The sequence below is a fragment of the Pygocentrus nattereri genome, chromosome 8 (genome assembly GCF_015220715.1).
Source record: "Pygocentrus nattereri isolate fPygNat1 chromosome 8, fPygNat1.pri, whole genome shotgun sequence".
Lineage (NCBI taxonomy): Eukaryota > Metazoa > Chordata > Actinopteri > Characiformes > Serrasalmidae > Pygocentrus > Pygocentrus nattereri.
Genome location: NC_051218.1, coordinates 8,584,238 through 8,597,884, shown reverse-complemented (window position 1 = coordinate 8,597,884; position 13,647 = coordinate 8,584,238). Strand labels below are relative to the sequence as shown.

At 40.1% G+C, this 13,647-nt stretch overlaps 1 protein-coding gene across 2 annotated transcripts in view; it reads right to left on the bottom strand.

Moving 5' to 3' along the window:
- Positions 1-4,478: 4,478 nt before the first annotated feature.
- poc1b (POC1 centriolar protein B) overlaps positions 4,479-13,647 on the bottom strand; it is a 50,767-nt gene continuing 41,598 nt past the window's right edge. The window contains exons 11-13 of one of the 2 annotated variants that reach the window (XR_001858752.2): positions 7,412-7,639; positions 6,597-6,789; positions 4,479-5,994 (exon numbers count right to left, since the gene is read on the bottom strand). Coding sequence is in view for 1 of the 2 variants with exons in the window: in XM_017717704.2 (XP_017573193.1) it covers positions 6,649-6,789; positions 7,412-7,639 (369 nt within the window). In the remaining variant the exon portion in view is untranslated. Of the gene's footprint in view, positions 5,995-6,089; positions 6,790-7,411; positions 7,640-13,647 lie in introns of those variants that run through there. The other variant, XM_017717704.2, reaches the window with a different exon arrangement.

Here is a 13,647-nt window from a genome sequence, read left to right as displayed (position 1 = left end):
AAGGATTTGCTATGGGCCAAGCAAGCATTCGACTTCAAAAAGGAGCCAGACTTAGAAAAACAGAGCAGAAGATAAGAGGGCAGAGATTTGTCAGTAGACGGGAAAGTCTTGTTTCAAATGCACACACAAAGCTGGTGTTGAGTGAAGATGAAGCACAAGAAGACACTAAAGAGGATTCCAGGGCTTTAATGCCTTCTAAAAGCCCTAAAATGTATAAATCTAATGACCTGCTTAGACCATTCACATATTTAACGGGAGTTGTCCACCAACTGCTGCTTTTTCTCTCTTTTTTTATTTTAAGTCCTGTGTGGTCCACACTCGGCCAAAAGACAAATAGTGCAGCTAAACTGGTCAAATGAGAATGGCAGGTAGGGTCAACTGGTCACTGAAGAACACAGTCCATAATCATGAAGCATGTCCTGAATATTCCACTTTATTGGACTTTAATGCAGAAGCATATCGTCGCTGTCCAACAAAAATCAAGTGTCTCTGTTTTTGTCTGATTTTTATTTTCCTACTTCATTTCAACACACCAGCTGTCCTTTATGTTGTGTGAAAATGTCATGATGAATGGACCAATAGAAATGCTCTAAAATCACTTGGAATAAAACATCTTTACATTAACTTGCATTGAAAGGTAAGAGTGTTATTGCCTTCTCCTGTAAAGTTACTATTTTGGAGATACCCGTTTTTTACTGGACAGTGACGATATGGAAAGCGATTCTCATATGAAGCTAATGTTCTATAGGTTTCTATTTGTAGGAAGCCGTAAAAATTAAGAAATGTTTGATGATGAATGGAGCTGTACAGAAGTGAGAATAAAATTACTATCCAAAATGCCTCATAATTGAAAAGCAGTGACCAAATCTTGCTAATCAAATGGCTATTCATAGTAATTATGTGACCAGTTACTAACTATAAATAACAGCTTATTTATTATTATTATACATTTTTTTACATATTATGCTTACAGAAAATTCTTGTTATTCCCAAATTCTTCCAAATTGTGAATAAACCATGGGTTTACGTTTTGATGTCTAATTATAACATTGCAACAGATACTGTATACAATATTACTGAACAACAATTATTAATATGACCAATTTCCAAACGTTTGAGCAGTAGCTTTTAGTAGTGTAGTTTAATAAAGCGCTTACAGGCAGTTGCTATGGCATGAGGGTGTGAACTGAGTGGTTGCTAGTTGTTTTGAAAATAAACGGGAGACTATGGGAGGTACAAGGGATGAAAAAACATGACACAGAGGAGTGCAGGTCAGTGTGGCTTTGGATTAGAGATTGGGTGTGAACATGCAATTTGCTGGCTGTTAGGCAAAGAAATAATTGGGCTTGTGTGAAGGCAAGTATGAATGGGAGTCCATGGGAAAAATGAGGAATGAGAAAAACAATATGTGTAGGATCAAAAAGCTGTATATTAGCACATTCCCATTCAGACCGAACATTCCGGAGCTGGAACGGTATCTATATCCCAAAAACCGCAGGACGAGTTAGCGGACAAGAAACCAAAAAAGTAGAAGAATAGAAATCAGATAACAATAGTGTTGCGCAATGCATAGCAAATCACCAACAAAAACAACGATGAACTTTATGTACAGAGCACTTTTTACACTAGTGGCAGCTCAAGGTGCTTTACAGACAGGTGGTAAAGTTTGGTATCAGCAATAAAAGAACTGAATAAAAGAAATGAAAAATGAAGGAAGAATTTCAATCAAAAAGGAGCTAAAGAGGTAAAATTTTCAACTGTTTCTAAAAAGTATGAACTGTGCTTGACTGTCTAATCGTTTTGCAGATAACAGTGAATCATACAGTGTCAGCAACCACATGAGAAAGACTATTAGAGATTATATATAACAACTCCACTTCAAATGCATCTAACTTGTAGCTAAATTAGCTTCGTGGCTCAAGTGTAAAACTAACAGAAATGTCTAGGGTAATCAACCACATTCGGGTGCCAAACTGTAACTTTAAATGACAACCCTGTTCTATACCCTCTTACACGCAGTTCCACCCAGCCGCTCCAGCTTGATCTCTAACCCAAATACAGCCCGCAGCCCTTACAGGTGGATACAAAGCTTTCAACTTTTTTCCACCGGGTCTATTTTTGTTTGCTGAGGGAATCTTTCAACACACTTTCTCTCTAAAAGCGAGGCGACACCTGAATGTGTCTGCTGTGTACAGATGTCAGAGCAGAAAGATTGAGCACTGCCTCTTTTCCTCTCCTCCTTTTCTTTTTAAACGCCCCCTCTCACCCCCACATACAAACCTAGTGTTTACTCTTCTTCCTCCAGGGCTGGAGGTTTAGCGGGAATTTCCTCAGATTATTGCTGTGTATGTTTCAGCACCACCCTGGCTTGCTAACAGGAGGAAGGAGAGGAGGCCTCTAAATCTGTGTTCTCCTGCAGGATTGTGTGCGCATCCTGAGAAATACACGTACACCTGGCAACAATGTTCACAAGTCCATTAATAAGAGTCTAAACTGGGTCCCTGGGCTGCAAGACGGAGACGAGTTTTGAGAGTCTGGGACAGGAATCGGAGACGAGACTCCAGTGTCCAGAGTGCGAGTACAAGTCGACACTGTAGTGTACTGCACTAAAGTCTCTGGGGTACAAGTCTGATTCGAGTCAAGACTAGTCTCTGGAGTGTGAAACCACATTGAGTACTTGGGGTGCAAGTCTGAGTTAATTCTAGAGCCTCTGGGGTGTAAATTCGAATCACGTTTCAAGTCTCTGAGTTGCAAGACTGAGTCGAGTACCTGGGGGTGCAAGTCCGAGTCAAGTCTCGAGTCTCTGGAGCGTGAGTCAAAGTCAAGTCTTGAGTCTCTGGGGTGCAAGTCCGAGTTGAGTCTCTAGTCTCTAAGGAGGGAGTGTGAGTCAAGTACTTAGGGGTGATGGTCTCAGTTGAGTCTTGAGTATTTGGGGTTAAAGTCTGAGTGGAGTACTTGGGGGTGCAAGTCAAGAATCTAGTGTCTGGAGCGCTCCAGTTGTTCTCTAGCTCAAGGTCCAGTTGAGTCTCTAGCCTCTGGGGTGCGAGTCAGAGTTGAATCTCTAGTCTCTCTAAGTCCAAGTCCAGTCACTTGAGCCTTGAGTCTCTGGGGTGTAACTCTGAATTGTCTCTAGTCTGTAAGGTGCATGTCCAAGTCAGGTTTCGAGTCTCTGAAGTGCAGGTCCAAGTCGAATCTTGAGTCTCTGCAGTGTGAGTCTGGGTTTTATGTCTCTAGTATGTGCATTGAATCTAGAGTCTCTGGTGTCCAAGTTAAGTCTTGAGTCTTTAGCAAGGAATTTTAATTCAGTCTCACTATTATTTGCAGGCACTGCATTGTACAAAATGCAAAATGCATGCAAAACATATCAGGTTTGACAAGACTTAATATAACAACCCCATTATAGAAAAAACTCCAGCTTTCTGTATTGTAGCTGTACAGTATTGTAAAGCGAACATACTGCTTTCCAACCTACACGCTAGCCATTGGTTTTCAAGTGGTTTTGCATCTTCTTTTTTAAACACTGCATTACAAACACTTCATTCTGTCCATCGGACTGAATCCTGTTCAATAACTTAAAGCCACTGCAAGCTGTGTGAGAACACCACTGTAGTAATGACTTTTTGCTCAGCCTAAAATTTCACAAGTCCTGAGCCCCAAGCCATTTAAGGGCAAATACAAGTCGAGTCACAAGTCAGTCAAAATGTGACTCGAGTCCCCACCTCAGACACCTGCCACACACGCACTCTGTTATTTTTGTCCTTATCATTTACCACTGGCTCGTGAACCCGCAGCCACGGAGCTGCTGGCTGCTTGGAAGAGCCTTGTTCGGAAACCCGATCAGGAACAAAGGGCCCGTGCCACTGGCAAAGAGGTCATGGGGCACACCTGCTCTGTGTGTGGGAGTGTGTTTATGTGTGAGGAAGCATTTGAGGGGCTGGTAGGGGGGATAATTAGAAAAACAAGCGTCACGTGTTGAGTGTTTGCTCTTATGTTATGCCTGCAGAGCAGAACTGCAAAAGGCTCTTTCATCAGAAGAGCACAGGAAAAGGGGTCAACTGGCACATCAGAACACTTCATACAGTCTAGTGATGTTCCACAACAAGAGGTACATATTCGCCATATTTTTTGTGTAGGACAAAAAACAGAAATAGCTGCCAAACAGAATGCAAGAATGCACAGGGAATGTAATGCAGAATGTAATTTCCCTCCAAAACACAACATATCGCTGTTGTCAGGTGAAAACCTTGTATCACCAAATTTGTAACTTTACAGGAGAAGGGAAAAACATACTTTACTTTTAATGCAAGTCAATGGAACCATTTTTCCATGACATTTTGGGACGTGTCTTTTGGTCAATCATGTCAAATACTGAAGAAAAAAAAAATGGGAGATGCAAGGTTGTCTTCCAACAGCAGCGATGTGTACAAAACAGATATCACATAACTTTCTAAATTTCAAAACAACGTTCTAAAGTTTTGTTTAAATCACTTTTATATGTCTGCAGGACTATACAGAAGTGTACATATGATCAACTAAAGAGATCCTCTTCATGAGCCTTTTATTAGGGGCTGAGGCTGGGAATGGAGGAATTTTGGAATACTGGACTAGGCCTTTATGAAAATTGAGCAGTACATTAGTATTGTAGATCTACAAATTGGCTTCATTATATATTCATTATACATTTTTCTATTTGAGAACCAATAGGTGTGTGAACTCTATTTTCCACCATAGGGAGCTCAAGGGTCAACATTTTTGGTCAGTTTCTTATCTGTTTAGTCCAAATACGAAAGCATAGAAATTTTACTGCAGCCGGCTAAAGTCTACCACACACCGTAGAAGCCAAGTGTGGCACCGCCAAAGGGGCGGGCGGCGTTTAGCAGAAAGTACAAAATGCAGCTATAGCACATAGGAAGCATCTTGGAAAAGTGAAGATAAACTTCAAGCTGAATTTCATTTTATACTCTACCAAAAATTTTGATTTAAGGATAGATTTAATGGAATAAAACCAACACTGTTTGGTAATAGTTATCTAAATATTCACAAACTTGCTTTTTTCCAGCTCAAAGGTACAATGTGATATACAGTGTGACTGGGGTAGTAATGTTTGTATCAGCATTTGTCTGTTTATATTATAGACTTTAGACTGAGATCTATGGTCTGGGTTTAACATAGTACAGGAAAAGTAAGATGCTGAGTGGTGCCACTGTGCGTGGCAGCCCGTAGCCTTAAAACAGTGGCCTCATTAAAAAAACTTTTTAATTTCATACTTAATGTGTTCTTAAGGTAAATTCTCAGTATAAGCGTTTGATTGATTTATAAAAAGTAAATAAAAAATAAATCACACAGACAATCACTAAATGCCTGGAGCACACTCAGACTCTCATTCAAAAATGCACATCAATTTTCACGTCAAATTCACTTTTTATAAATCCCTACTTACACATGAATCTTACACATGTAACATTATTTTAGATCAAAACTATGTGTATGACTGTTTTCCAGAGGCCCCTGAACTTTATCACAATCTTGTTGGCGATCAAGCATTTTTCATTTTTATCACTGCATCATAAACTCAACAATGCTATCTGACCAAAATCAAACATAACACGTGTGTCTGCTGCATGATGAAATGGTGTGCAGAGACTGGTGGATGTAATTTGAAAAAAAGAGTACTTTAAAAATGCAGAGTGCTCAAAAAGTGTTTTTTTTTTTGTTTTTTTTTAAACAAAATCAGAACTTTTTATGAAATGGTGCTTGGACCCTAAAGGTTTCCACTTGCAGATTTCATTTTAAGTGGACTAAATGTTTTGTTTTTGTGTCCCCCGGCCAGTGGCGTACATTCTCTGTGTGAGAGTACAAGTGTGGGGAGGAGTGGAGCAGCGCGCCAACACTTGGGAAGGATGTGGTACCCAAAGCAAACACGAGCTGCCGGACCCTTTGTGTCTCGCCTCTCCCCACTTCCGCCTGACCTCCACCCAGAGGAAAGCCACGAGGCTGCAAGAGAGAGTAAACAAGGCCAAGAGTGTCTCTGGGGACGACAACTCAGTTTTACACATGCAAACATGAATGCATGCAAATCACACCACTGCTCATCTGAAACAGTCTTTATTCTTATAAATATGAGAGAAGATTACATGGACAGACTTATGGATAAATGAGAGAGAGAGAGAGAGAGAGAGAGACAGAGAGAGAGAGAGAGATAGATAGTGAAAGAGAGAAAGAGACCGCTACTCTTTCTCTTTCCTGATTTGTCTTCAGAGCGGCTGTCCTGAAGAATGCCGCCCCTCACTGCTGTCAAAACAAGGCTGGGATGTTTTGCTAGCTGCAGCTGTCTCCTCCACAGGGACTTAATGAATTTCTGGAAGAGACTGCTACAAGATCCTTGAAACCCCCCTCTCTCCAACCCTAACCCCTCCTCACTCCACTTTCAATCCCTTCCATTTCTTTTGTCTACTTTTTGCTCTCTCCCGTGTCTTTCTCTCAGAGAGAGAGAGAGAGAGAGAGAGAGAGAGAGAGAGAGAGAGAGAGAGAGAAGGAATGATGTGTAAGGTAGGAGGAGGGAGAAATGGTAAATGTTAGCTATGTCTATGTCCTACTTCAGGTCGGAGACAATAATCCCTGAAGTGGCAGCTGAAGAGGGTCAGCCTCTCACACAGCCGGCCCCTCAGCGCCCCTCTCCTCGTGGAGCTCATCCGTGTGGAGCGTCTGGAGAATAACGGCCTGGTTGTCCAGACACTCTTTTAACTTGTCTTCTGTCAAGGTGAGGCGCTCCTCAAGAACAGCCACAGTCTGAGGAACAAGCACAGCATCAGTGTTAACTCCAATCATTCTTGGGAATTTAAAGGGGAAATCCACCAGTTTTTTAAAATTCTGCATAATGAAATTCTTGAGATGCACATGAAGTGAAAGTCATTGAGAGAACATTTTCAGGGAAGGTTATTACATTACATACTAAGAAATACTTCACTTGGTGTTATTTATAATGACTGACTTTAGAAATTAAAAGAAGAGAAAATGTGGTTCTCCTTTAAAGTAAGAGCGCAGTAAAATGCACTAAATTCATCCATCTAAAGTGCTAATTCATTATGAAATGATAAAAATATCCAATATCCAAGTATTTTAAAAGTAAAATGAAAAGTACTGGGCTATTTTCAAACCCATTTATCCAAGTAGTTACACAGTTTTATCATTAAGCTATTAATATATTATTACTTTTATTACCAATTGGAGAAACTACCACTTTCTCCAATCACATTTCTTCATTCTGTAATTTATCATTTTAATTCACATCAAAACTGGATTAAACTGAATCAAATCAAATTGTACAGATGTACACCCTTGCATCAATTTGTTTTCTAAGGGACATGGAGAAAGCCAGTATCAGAAGCGCAAGACAGCCAGCTCTGCTCACCTGCGTCAGAATGTCCAGCTGTTGGACAATGTGCTCTAGAGTGCTTCTAAAAGCTGGTGGAAGTCCTGAGCGTTCATCCAACAGGTATGTGACCCCAAGTCCCGGGCTTTCCTCCTCTTCATCTTCCTCTTGCTCCTCGTATGCATGAGTATAGGTGGAAGCTGAGGCTCTGCTGGTGCCTGGGCGATCTCTGTAACCTGGGACCCCACCTGCACGTCCACTCACGCCCTAACAAAGAGCAAGAAGGAGAAAGGATGATGAGAAGCCAAAGGACCTGACTACTACTGACCATCAGCACAAAGGATGAAATAGGGTCCAGGAAGAGTAGGCTGTTCATTTAGAATATGTACTGACCCAGTGGTTTTCAGCTGTGCAGACTCTCTTACCTAAATATTTTGGTATATTTTTCCCTGCCTGAACACGCAATTTGATAAGTCCTTGTTAGAGGCGATATAATAAGAGAAATTCCAACAGGATAACATGATGAATGTCTGCATATGTACAGACATTCACATTTCTCTTTAGCTTATTTCACACTAGCCCTAACACACTGCAACATACTTGGCGAAATAAAGCGATTCTGATTCTGATGAGCTTATCTGAATATACTGTGCATATTGCAGCTCTCCAAGAACACTGAAGAGCTCCTGAGAAGGCCATCATAATTCAATATTTTGGTGGAATCGACCAAATACTTCAACACTACCGAGTTTCAAAAAATTCCATGTTATTAAATATCACATTTGAATATGTAAGTACTCCATCATCTCAGCATCAGTAAGTTAAATAAGCATACATATTAAAACTCCAGACTGCTGATTGGCTGTCCAAATTACACGCTGTATGCATGTCTTTAAAGCCATTACTTTTAAATAGTCCGTAATCCGTCACAGTCAGGAAACACTCCCACTTCCAGGCCATCACACTCATTTCTGGTTTAAGCCACACCCACTTTCAGTTTGTAGTTTAAAAGAAAGGTATGAGAAAACTATAACTCAGGAATCAGCATTGAAGCCAAGGCATCTGTATTGGTATATATTCAGTCTTACTCCAGGGGAGCACAACCATCTAAGCAGTAGCACTATCCTCAAGAGATTGAGATTCCAAGTTGATGCCACTGCCATGTGTGTCGGGAGTGGATGTGGTCATCCCTTTCCTCACTGCAATGCAGGCCTCTTTTACAGATGTAAAAGAATTAACAGTTAGTGGTCTCCTTCAAGCGTGTTGCGCTGTCTAGTGACATTGTGTTATATGTTTTGGAGGAAGCAACGTGCTAGCCTTCACCCTCCCGGCTTTATTGCATCGTATGATGGTGGGTGGACATACCCATCATTTAATTGGGGTGTAATGGGTAAAAAAAACACAAATAAAACAAACAAACAAACAACATGCTTTACCAAAAAGAGTAACTGGTGTGAAATAATGTTGATGCCAGGAGTCCATGGTCCTATTTAACTGATGTAGTAATGCGCAATAAGTTGAAAAAAAAAAAAAAAAAACTGTACTCAAAGCTTCAAAAAAAGCACAATATAGAACCAAAATATCATAATATGTATCTATTACTTCTTGTATGTGTAACATACTTGGTGAAATATAATGATTCTGATTCTATTGTGAAAATGTCTTCAAGAGTCCTGATTTTGTCCACCTTTAGTTTAAGTGGGTGTGTTGATGTAGGAAAAACAGTAAAATCCTCAGTCCAAGGGAACTTCAACAGCTGAGTTATCCATCATAACCTACTTCTGATGGTCATTATTCAATAAGAGGATGCTAAGGGTTCTCTACTACTAACTACCATTCAAACACCTGCTATCCCATGTACTTCTGCTGAACTCTGTTGACTCTGAAAGCTTTGCATCAGAGCATAGAGGTCATTGACTCTCAGGGCCAAACAGCGCTAAGACACGGCTCATCACCAGAGTGGGGAGCCTTGGAGGGGAGGGGAGTCCACACATTCCTGCCCTAATGCAGGAAGAAAATCGATTGCAGCCCCTTGCTTCCTGTGCCGCGTCCCGACTTCAAAGGCCAGGCCTGAGAGACAGCAGCATGGCCTGGGAGGGGAAGGGGGTGAATGTGGGGGGGAGGAGGTGAACAAAGCAGTTAGTGTGTAGTACAGCCAGCTTGTGGGTCCCTCCTGCACCCACCGGCCACATCTGGGAAACATCTGTTCACGTCGTTTGCAAGTTCCTAGCTCTCCAGATCTAGATGCTTCTTCTTTCTTCCTCACCACCACAACACCCCCTCCCCCTCCCCATCAGCACAGGAAGCCCAAGTTCAATTGGGCAGAAAGGGGCGAGGATAACAGGGCTCGCCTGACTGCCAATCAGAGTGGTCTTTTGGGCCTCACTTAGAAGTCCAGGCTAAACGGACATGAATCACTGCCATGCAAAAACAGGCCATTAGCACTTTAGCTTTAGTAGAATATGAATGACTGAATAGATAGATGACTAATTGATGACAAGCTCAAACCACAAAGCACTGAGTTTAACAAAATGGCCAGTGTATAAGGTCAGATAAAATTTCCCACAGATACAGGATGAGTACTTTCTCAGCGCCTTCAAATCTGTTAAATACTTCATACTCATAATCTTATAGGTGACATAACTTCCATGAACCATCTACCAATGTTGTGGTTTAAGGAGGCAGCATTAGATTAAATCTTTGTACCTGGTCAGGATGATCACAACATGAGTTTAACCGATATGAACATTTTATACCAATACCGATGTTAAGGGGACAAAATTCCAACTGATATCAGCCGATAAAATATTATTTATATTGCATTTATTTTTATATTCCAGTAGTTTTATTGACAAATTTTCTTCATCCAATAAAAGTTTGATGTCATTTGATGTAAACATTGTCAAACTTTTAATTTATCGTTCCTGACGATGTCATACAAACCAATGCATGTATGTATGTATGTGTCTCTGTCTGTTCTTCCTACTGCAGTTTAGCCTGCCAATTTCTGCCGAAGTTATAAGAAGTGTTTCAGTCTGGACTGTGACCTGAATATGGCACAATACAGGGTAGCCAATCAGAATAGAGGCCATTTATTATATATCAATCTTAACGGAAGAGTAAAAAAAAAAAAAAAGCCTAAAGGTAAAGGGAGTTTGGAAAATGGTAATGTAAAAAGAATTACAACTGCTTTTGTACAGAAAAAAGTTGTAATTGAGGAGGAAAAATAAATAAATATTTAAAAAGAAGAAAAACAGGACATGGGCCCTTTACTGACTGGTATGATTGCCAACTGCCAACTGTGAAATATGACAGTCAGTTCTCAATGGTCTTGTGTCTGAAACTCAAATAAAAAGCAGAAACAAACAAACAAAATAATTAATATTAAAAATTACAGATACTCTAGCTGGGGTGGGGCTAGAATTTGAAGCAATTTTAGTTTCTGTCATCTTTTATTTTCCATATTTTTAATCAGTTGTAACATGTTATTCATGTGATAACGGTTGATGTATTTTCCATGTTTGTTTTATTCTAACCATGACAGTGTTTTTTATTTTGATTATGCAATTAAAATCAGTTACTCTATAAAAAAAGAAACATTAAAAACGTACCTTGAATTAATCTGTTTACTACTTTGCAGTTTGAATGAAAAACAGGATATCCACAGATATCCACACTATAAAGCCATGTTCAGCAGTCTGAAGTTCTTCACAGGGGGTGCTATTTTCATGTAAATCAATTTTGTGTTCATCACCAAAAGAAAGGAAACCCACAGCATCAGGATAACATGATTGTGTGTACATAGTTAAAGCTTATGAATGTAAAGTATAAGTCTATGTTTGCTGTAACAAATGTTTGCATGATTACTTGATTATCTGTCAAAATATTCCAGATTGCTCAATTACCAATATAACTGCCTGACAGTTTGGTGTTCAAATTGATCAGTCCATTTTGTGTAGATTAAGACGGTGTGCCTCGAATCGGGCTTTTAAGGGCTAAAAACTCTAAAGTTTCACCTGATTGATGAGAGACTGTAGGTTTAAAAAAGTTGCCTTATGTTTCATAAACATCGGCTGATATTATCAGTCAACTGATATATCAGTTAGGCTCTACTTACAATAGTGTTCCAGAAAAAGGCACATATTCAGTTGGGTGCCAATTTGCTGAAATAGGTCTTCCATTGTACCTCAGGCTCTTTTAACCTTGTTTGTCCCCGAGCCCAGTGAGAGCCTTCTCAGACGAAACTATTCCACCTTCAGACCTCCATACAATCATTCATGCAAATCCAGGACCACGGGCTGGAGTACAGTTATATAATAAAGACCCACGCATTCTACCATTAGCTGCCAAAGCTACTGTGAATTAGCAGCATGAACGTTCAAATATGGTTGTGTGAATGAGTGCAGAGCACCATATATAGTCAAATGATGGTGTGACCCTGGCAGTCTGTTCAGTGGGTCTGAAGTGGGCACAGGTGGGTCATTACAGCTTGAATATAATCATTCAGCTTCGAGGACAGACCCATGGCCATTATGCCGGCCAGGCTATAATTTATGTCAACAAGCTTGCCGGCTGCTAAACAGGTACTTGGTCTCTACTGGGCCAACGGGGAATATTTATGAGCTCCTTTAGCCCCACAGAAAAGCCTTTGAAATATCGCACAGTTCCATGCACTGCATCCCAGAAATGGAATGTTTTGTCTAACATAGGAAAGATCAGAAGGATTGTGGAAATCATGTCCTCTTGTAGTCACATCAATGAAACAAAGGCTCAGTCACGTGCCTCCTCTCCACAATGTCCTCCTGACATTATTCCCCAAATCTGGCAGATTTAATGCACTCAGTTGAAAGTGCAACCTGATGCCTGAGCTTCATTTACAACACTAACATAGCCTGGATAGTTCACAAATGCAATATTAACTGCCTCAGGTTTCAGTGGTCAGTAAGTTTCTTTAAGTAGTGATGAACAGACTAATTGTAGTCATTTGGCAAAGTTCTGCCCTCCTACATGGTTCTCTACTTGGATGTTTGGGTCTAAAAAAACCTTTAAACTGGTATAAAAGATGTTAAGGTACTTCAAACTTTAGTGTGGTTCTTCCCAATTTCACATTTAATTTAGAAAAAATAGCTAATTGCTATATAAAAAAAAACTATCTAGGTTTAAAGGTTCTTTAGGGAACCCAAACTTTTTTTCTGCGGCATCACTCCAAAGAATACTTTTATGACCTTTACAGTTCAAGAGAATGGTGCAGCCAAAAAAGGTACATAGTTTTTCACTTTCCCCAGATGTTGATGATCAGCCAAGACATGTTTGGTGTCCAAATCTTGCTTCTTTAGTTTAGAGTAGGCATATCAAACTGTGGAACTTCCCGGGCCAAAGTGATGCAGAGATTAACATGTACCCTCATTCAATGCTTCGAATTCAGTTAATAAAGGCCTTGCTAATTAGCTGATGAGGTGTGTAATGAGGCCCATGAGCCTAACACATGGTTTAGATGTAAACAAAGAAAATACATCCACAAAAGTTCTCTCACTTTAACTTGCTGATGTGGTTTAAGACACATTATGACTTACTGTGAACTATTAAAAAGGAACTCCAACATGTAGCAAAATACAACAGGCAGCCATTTCAGACAGGTTAGACAGGTCTGCCAAATTCTGCCTCAATCACAAAATCCCAACTCTGTCCATACGTCTCCACAGACATATGGATGCTAGACTATTTTCATCATTTCTGTTCTTTCGGTTTATAAACATAAATCTGTAGTTTGAATTTTTTAACATTTACTTATGAAAAAAACACAAACAGAAATTGTGAATGTCATCTTTTGCATCCATACAGCGGGTTTTCCATTCAAATATTTAGCAAATTTTAAGCAAATTTCTAGGCAGAAAAAAAAAAAAAAAAAAATCAATAAAGGAAAAAAGGGAAGCATGATTTAACCAGTGCAGTGTGTTCATTAACTACTGTTTTGTGCAAATTTCTGAAGACATGACACATTGTGCGAGGCGTAAGGAAGATTTTGAACTTTATTAGTTCACAGTAAAGCACTTTCGACAGCCCTCTTCCAGCTGTCCATGACTGGAGCCCTGACAGTTCAGAGATGCTGACTGGAGCAGGCAATGGCCCATTTAACGAGGGCTGAAGTTGCTGTCCCATTTCACTACTGCCCACAGAACCCCTACGAACACTGAACAGTTCCGAAAGGACGCACTGCAATATATACGCCTCCTGCCACCTCAACAATTATTTGAACAATGATTTTTGAATCACAC